Source organism: Tigriopus californicus, chromosome 2 (genome assembly GCF_007210705.1).
Source record: "Tigriopus californicus strain San Diego chromosome 2, Tcal_SD_v2.1, whole genome shotgun sequence".
Classification (NCBI taxonomy): Eukaryota; Metazoa; Arthropoda; class Copepoda; order Harpacticoida; family Harpacticidae; genus Tigriopus; species Tigriopus californicus.
Window position 1 is genome coordinate 3604307 of NC_081441.1, and position 6819 is coordinate 3611125.

Sequence of the window (6819 nt, forward strand, 5' to 3'; positions counted from 1 at the left end):
GAATTCATTCAAGTGCCCTGCCCCTGATTATGTCTAAGACACTAACCCGAACAGCCACCATATCATCATTGTCCATGTTACGGAACCTTTTTAGTCAGGTCCCATATTATCACTTTCAGATCGAAGCACGCCGGGCACAGACGATCCTGGGTTAGTGCGCACCCTCGTGCCTGGCCTGGCTAGGTCATGGCTGACGCATGGCCGGCATGATTAGCCGGACACGGCCCTGAGGAGACTGGCTGAGTCCAGACACCCGTCAGCCCGCTGGGCTAAGCATCAGGCCGTCTCCTTCCGAGTATGAGCATGTATAAGTCAAGCATTCGATGCAGCTGACCAGGTCTGCCCGGCCTGTCGCGTTTTAGTGTCAGTTGTGGCCGTTAGATGGCGTGGCCTGGTGCTGATCCGTGATCCGCCTTGAAACGCCCGCTCAGCTCACCTTTCACCCTGGATCCCTCGATTCCTGTGCCCGATGATGGGTCGGGGGCTTTCGGCGGGGTCCCACCGCCGGATGGACCCGCACTGCCCTCCCCCACCCTGACCGCGCCCGCACCCGCTGCCGTGGCCGTGGGCGTGGATCAAGAAGTGCGGAAAAAGGACCTGGTTCATTACATGGTGGCTAGTTATGTCCAGCATTGCTATCGTCAGTCTCTGTTCTGCGATCTGGTCTTGGAGGCCGAGAGCGAGTCCATCCCGTGCCACAAGATGGTGTTGTTCTCGGTGTTCCCGCGGTTCCAGCAGTTCTTGACGGAGCATTCCGGGGATGTCATCATTTTCCCCGAGTTTCCCGGACCCGAATTGCGCCAACTCGTCAATAACATCTATTGGCATCTCCATGAACGCGAGACGTCGTTGGTGTTGCCCGAGGGATTGCGGGCCCTCGGCCTCTTTCATGAGTCGATCGACGAACACACCCGCCAAAAAAGGCAGCGATTATCCAACGGGCCGGCACAGGCCGGGCTGGCTCGTCCCTCCGCGGCCTTGGTGGCTCAATTGGTCAAAGTCAAGATGGAAGAGGCGGCCCAAGCCGTCGCTACTCCACCCGTACCCCCCGCCGCCACCCTGATACCCGCCGTGCCTGATCCATTCACGGGTAAGCTCGTCAGAGTGGGACGTTAGGATTAAGAAAAAAAAATCGATGTAATGGACCAGAGACCAGGCTAAAGAGAAATGGAGAGAGAAGGGTTTAAAGATATTCGAAAAACTGGGCCAGTTCTGAGGCCAGAAACTAGTAATGATATTGTCGTCTGAAAGGTGAATTAGCGAGATCTAGACGGATCTTTCGAGGAATGATAGCAATTCATGCGAGTTACTTCATCTCCCATTGTTCTTTCACACGTCCTATGTGACGCACCNGGCCAGAAACTAGTAATGATATTGTCTTCTAAAAGGTGAATTAGCGAGATCTAGACGGCTCTTTTGAGGAATGATAGCAATTCATGCGAGTTACTTCATCTCCCATTGTTCTTTCACACGTCCTATGTGACGCACCTTACCCGATCCCCAACCAATTGATGACGAATTCAGTCCATGATGATTGAATCACATAATCCGGCGAGTTCATGTCCTGCTGATCAAGAATCGAATCAAGTTTTTCTCCTTTTGCCCTTTATAGCCGTGGGCGAAATCGGTGACGATTTTAACGACACAATGGATGCCTGTGAAGATTTCTTCCACGACGCTCTCAATAACGGACAGACCAATGGGAGCGCTTTCAACGACCTGGCCCCCGTGACCTCGGCCACCGCCTCTTCCTCCTCGTCGTCTTTCGCCCCCGGGGACAAACGAGGCGGAGGAGGCGGTGGCGGCCTGACCGCCGAAGAAGACGAGGACTTTGTCCAAAGCTTCAAGCGCATCCGACGCATGAAGTACCCGGAGAGGTATGGAGCCTCGGGGAAACGCCTTCAAAAGGCCATGAAGTACGAACAAGAGGACGAGATTGTCAAGCATTACCCGGCGGTGGCCAAGACCCTCATGGAGTCCGAAGTGGACTTGGCCAACGCCAACATGAGTGTGCCCGAGAAGAAGAAGGCCATGTATGATATCCTCCAGACGGCCAAACGGAATTGGCGGAATTTCATCCGCGGCTACAAATGTGATTGCGACATCGAGGCGGCCAGCACGTTCTTCCAAGCCGAGAAACACGTCACATTGTGCCATTCGAGCCGGTTCTCTTTGTGTGAAATGTGCGACACCATCCGGCTCAAGGAGAAGATCGACAAGCACAAGCGGCTGTGCCGCACGTTCTATGAGAAAGACGGCAACACCTGCTCGGATTGCGGGCGGCAGTACAAATCGCGGAACGAGCTCACCAACCATATAAGTGACGCTCACAAGCGGGTCAAGTGCAAAATTTGCGGCGAGGAAATCGTGGGCCACGGCGCTCTCCAGCGGCACCGCCAAAAACTCCATCCGGTGTTAGTCCAATGTGACCAGTGTCCGATGACGTTCCCGTCGAATTTCAAGCTCCGGACGCATCAGATTCGGATGCACTTGCCCGACTCGCAGAAGCCGTTCATTTGTGATCAGTGCGGCAAAGGCTTCTTGTACAAACGCAAACTGGACGAACATATGATGTACGCCCATATCCGCTCGTTCCCGATGCAGTGTCGCTTCGGTTGCGACAAACGCTTTAATGACAGTAACATGCGTCGTGCTCATGAGGTCCGTGTTCACAATGCCCCGAGCAAAAAGCGCGGTTAGACTGGTGACATCCATTCACTCACAGACACATATAAAACATCCTTATTAGTTATTTACAGCTATTATTATTATGTTCCATTGAATGCACTCATGTCACAAAATGCCGAGAGGATACGACTCGGTAACCGTGCAACAGATCGTGGAATTAAAAACCATTCTCGAACATGTTGCCCTCGTCTCGATTGATCCGTCTTAAATGACCAGGGACACGCAGGTTCGATCACGAATCCGATTGTCCAACTCGTTGACTGTGACCCAGAAATAGCTCTTGAGACCCAGGTAGAAGGCTAGAAGTACATGCAGACAACATTGTTTAGAAAACATCGCACATAAGTTGGAAGAATATACTTTTACCCGTGGCTAGCGATCCCATCATGAACTCCCACATGTGATAATAGATATCTAAAGGCTGGAAGACCACCACAGAGTAGATCAGGATGAAGGCGAATTCCACCATGATCTTGAGGCCGTAGAGGAGTAGCCAAGGGACAAAGAGTTCCCGCCTTTGTTTGAAGATGGCCAATAGCAACACGAGGGAAGCTGGACCAGCAACCCGATCCGGTTGCCAAACAACTCCTTTCTTGCTCTTTTGACACATGCACATTTTTGGCAAGGATTCGTGGGGATTTTGAGGGCTCTTCCGCCAAAATTATATCGGCCAAGTTGGAGGGAGAATTTGGGTCAATCAAGAGCTCGAGAATTGGCCCGCCTTCTCTCTTTCTAAGGGTCGATATTTGCCAAGAAGAGCAACGCTGTCAGTTTCTCTTGAAGGTGCTTGCTTGGTCTGAAAGGGCCAATCTACGAGCAGGGCAAACCAAAGGCACAAAAGTAATAATAGAATCATGATTGAACAACTTTTATCCCGCGAAACCTTAAAAATTAACCAAAAGTTTGTGAAGCCTGACGTGTTTTTTAGCAATAGGCATGTGACGTTACCATTGATTGTGTTAACATGATTGATTTCAATCAAGATGGTGGCGTTGGACAAAACGGAAGAGCAAATTGGACAAACTCGAAACTCTGTCCGGCGTTAGGATTCATAAATCTATTGGGTTTGCAATTCAAACCGCCACCAGTCAAAATAACAACAGTTGAACCTTGACCTCCAATGCCAAGTATGATGGTCTTTTTGTTCCTTAAAAGTTTGTTGCAGCTATCAATTATTTCAAAATTGGTGGAACATTTTGAGATCCTCAAATAGATTCTGAGGTAGGATCAAATTTCATATCATCCTAGTAAAACCAATTTCATGGGCATTTTTTCAAATTAGCGAAAAACTGATCCGTTACTAGCCTGGTGCTTGATACACCACTCTGAATATGATATTCAATTGAAAACTGTTTTAGAATAGTTTAGTGGCTATGTGAACTCCATAATTCTTTTAAGCATCATTCTGTGAATCAAGCAGGCTCACAATATGATATCTAGTGTGGACAAACAACCGCCGTAAGCTGCTCAAAGCAAGGTAAAGATTCTAGCATTTTGAAAGCCCTCATTTTGTTCATAGAAAGCCTTATGAAATGTGATAAATAATCTCAAAGTATCTAAAGGTTGATGGGAGCTTGCACAAATTCCGAAAAATAATTAGTGGCTCAAACTTTGTGGGTTTTGATCACACCAGATAAAAAGTACGCACACAGATTTCTTCAACCAAGCCGGAGAGCCATTGATGCATGAGAATGTTAATTTATCGAGCTTGTGTTACTCATCAATAGTTTGTCTTTTCCTCGGCGTTGAATAAACGATAAACAGTGGGGTTAACGATAAAATGCCAAAAATAATTTAAAATCGTATAACGTGTATGTGCAGATCCAAAAAGTACGGACTATGGTGCAAACTAGAGCCACTATAGTAGAATTCTAATAGTATAATATCATCTATTATCTATGATAGTGGCTCTAGTGCAAACCATTTTTTGAAATTTGAAAAGTAGTTTGTCAAATGGTTAGTGCTTAAGATTGTTTTGACGAGATCCAAACCGTTATTGGGCCATCAAAGCAGGTAGAGGAACATGACGTCACCATCAAATTTTAAAAGGTCACTTAAACTTTTGAGGCATACGAACTTGGTGACTTGAAAGGGGTATAACCAGGGTAATGGTCGTTCCTTAGTAAAAGGAACGGATTACAGTTACAATTACTTTGGCCAAAAAGGAATAATTTGTTACACAACCATTGCTCGCAAAAAAATGTAATGTCGTTACTCGTTACGATTGTTTTTTACTAAAATTTGAGATGACCAATATTTCATGTTTTTTGCCTCTTCATTTTCATTTTAAGGATATTTTCGAAATACTTCCCGAGTACGGTATAAGTATCAAGTATACATGTATTGCCTTCTTCTAGAGTACATATTATTTAGCTTTTTCACATCTAAAACTGAGATTTTTTTGTCCTGAGCTCAACTAGTTATGGCGAATAAGATCATGGATGGATAAGGGAAAAGTTGAGAAATTTGGTGCCACATACTCAAGCCAAGGGAAGATTTCGCTCTGAGTCAGATCTCTTAGTTTAACGGAATTTGAATGAGAAGATATACAAATTTCAGTAGTGCAAATATAAAATGATTTGAAACCACAAACGCATTCATTGTTGTAAAAAGTAAGAACACTCTTCAGCCCTGCGCTTTCTTCTTTAGGATATTTGAAAATATTAAAAAATGAAAATTCCTGTTAAGATTGCCTAAAAGCTTCAAGTTTCCTCAGTTGTCAAAAGAGAAACGAAAAATCAAATGTCACTCAGGAGCGTGGAAAAAGCAACGAGTAACGTGTAATTTTTGGGGTTTTGGGCCGTTACAATAACAGCACTTTAAAATGTAATAATGGGGTTACAGTTCTGTTTTCGAAAAAATAAATGAAATACTGTAATTTCGCTACTTGTAATTTTGTTACCACTGCCCTGGGTATAACTAGGAAAATGGGCGATTAATTTTCTTGTCAGTTTACACGGTAATATGTTTATTCCCAGTTCACAACGGGAATCAAATAAGTCAGGACCTTTCTCCCCTGACTGTGAACGGAACTTGGTGCTTCTCTTTGGTTCAAGGAACAACCAACATTGACGCAAGTATGCTCTTAAAGTTACGGTTTTGTGCCACCTTGAGACTTGATTTCGAACTGACCAATTGATCTTTCCTCACCATCATTGAAAGCCATTTCAATTTGTTATGTCATGACTACCAATGCATATTCGCGAAAAGCAATGCAAGAACATGAAACTGTTCGCCCACAATCGTTTCCCTGACATTAATCTCTCTGACCCGAATGTGATTTTCCTGAAGGGGCAGAATTTCGAGATCTCTTGAACCGGATGTGAAAGTTTGAGCCTTGGAGTGAAAGAGTCGGAATTCTTTGACAACCGGCGAAGAGGAAGACGAAGAAGATGATCAGGAAGATGAGTAGCGAGAACAATCCCACGGATTTGGAGTAGTTCCTCTCGGCATACACCCCACTGGCAATGGCAAAGCCCACACACTCAAACAAGGACAGAATGGCCAGGACCTTCACGCCTTGGGAAGGACGAGGAGGACGAGGGCGGAGGCAAATAGAAGGGGACAAGAAAAGGACTTCGTCATCATCAATTCGTCTAGATTAATCTGGAATGTTGGCCTTTGTTCCTCACCTTCGGCATGGTCGACACAAAAGCAGCAATGCTTCACAACCGTTGAGCACTTCATGTTGAGAACGAAATTATTTGAACGGGGTCCCTCCACTAAACGATCAATACGAGAATGGGTAGCTTAATAAACGCATCGCTAATCATATCGGGTTTCCCCTTTTTTTGACCTTACTCTGGATAATTCCCCCCAATTTTGAAGTGCATTCCGACCGAAATAATGACTGCTCAGGGCGTTGTATTAACAGCACACTTTTTGATTCCAACAAAGGGAGACTTCAATTATCGGGGCTTTTAAAAGTAAGGGAAAAAAAGAAGGTGAGGTGAGATTCGTGCTTCAACAATCGCCTTACTTTCTTTCAACTTCCTTTGTCTTGTTTATACTTCTTGTAAAAGATCACCGTAAATTCGAGCTTTTAAGGGTATACTTGAAATACACACATTAAGCACTAGAATGAAGAAACTTAAGGTACAAATACGTCAGGACAAGAATCCTGAAATCGGA

At 45.4% G+C, this 6819-nt stretch overlaps 2 protein-coding genes across 3 annotated transcripts; one reads left to right on the plus strand and one right to left on the minus strand.

The window, feature by feature from the left end:
- Positions 1 to 387: 387 nt before the first annotated feature.
- On the plus strand, positions 388 to 2863 carry LOC131892604 (zinc finger protein 120-like). The gene is made up of 2 exons (XM_059242420.1): positions 388 to 1090; positions 1613 to 2863. The coding sequence occupies exons 1-2, from the start codon at positions 610 to 612 to the stop codon at positions 2698 to 2700; spliced, it is 1569 nt and encodes a 522-aa protein (XP_059098403.1). The 5' UTR covers positions 388 to 609; the 3' UTR covers positions 2701 to 2863.
- Positions 2847 to 6406, minus strand: LOC131892612 (uncharacterized). Of its 2 annotated transcripts, none has more exons than XM_059242432.1 (4): positions 6321 to 6406; positions 6058 to 6207; positions 3055 to 3240; positions 2847 to 2987 (listed from the first exon to the last, which is right to left on the minus strand). In XM_059242432.1, exons 1-4 carry the CDS (start codon positions 6373 to 6375, stop codon positions 2893 to 2895), a joined length of 486 nt encoding a protein of 161 aa, XP_059098415.1. In that variant the 5' UTR covers positions 6376 to 6406; the 3' UTR covers positions 2847 to 2892. The 2 variants fall into 2 exon arrangements, with proteins under 2 accessions (XP_059098415.1, XP_059098416.1); XM_059242433.1 differs by having other exon boundaries at positions 6058 to 6199; positions 6321 to 6394.
- Between the last annotated feature and the right edge of the window lie 413 nt (positions 6407 to 6819).

What these genes read in the sequence shown, in the direction of transcription:
- LOC131892604 (XM_059242420.1), top strand. Translation starts at nt 610, where the DNA reads ATGGTGGCTAGTTATGTCCAGCATTGCTATCGTCAGTCTCTGTTCTGC. An exon ending in CGTGCCTGATCCATTCACGG is followed by an intron (nt 1,091 to 1,612) that starts GTAAGCTCGTCA and finishes TGCCCTTTATAG; the next exon opens with CCGTGGGCGAAATCGGTGAC.
- LOC131892612 (XM_059242432.1), bottom strand. Translation starts at nt 6,375, where the DNA reads ATGAAGTGCTCAACGGTTGTGAAGCATTGCTGCTTTTGTGTCGACCAT. An exon ending in CTTCGTCTTCCTCTTCGCCG is followed by an intron (nt 3,241 to 6,057) that starts GTTGTCAAAGAA and finishes TTGCTGGTCCAG; the next exon opens with CTTCCCTCGTGTTGCTATTG. An exon ending in GATGGGATCGCTAGCCACGG is followed by an intron (nt 2,988 to 3,054) that starts GTAAAAGTATAT and finishes ATGTACTTCTAG; the next exon opens with CCTTCTACCTGGGTCTCAAG.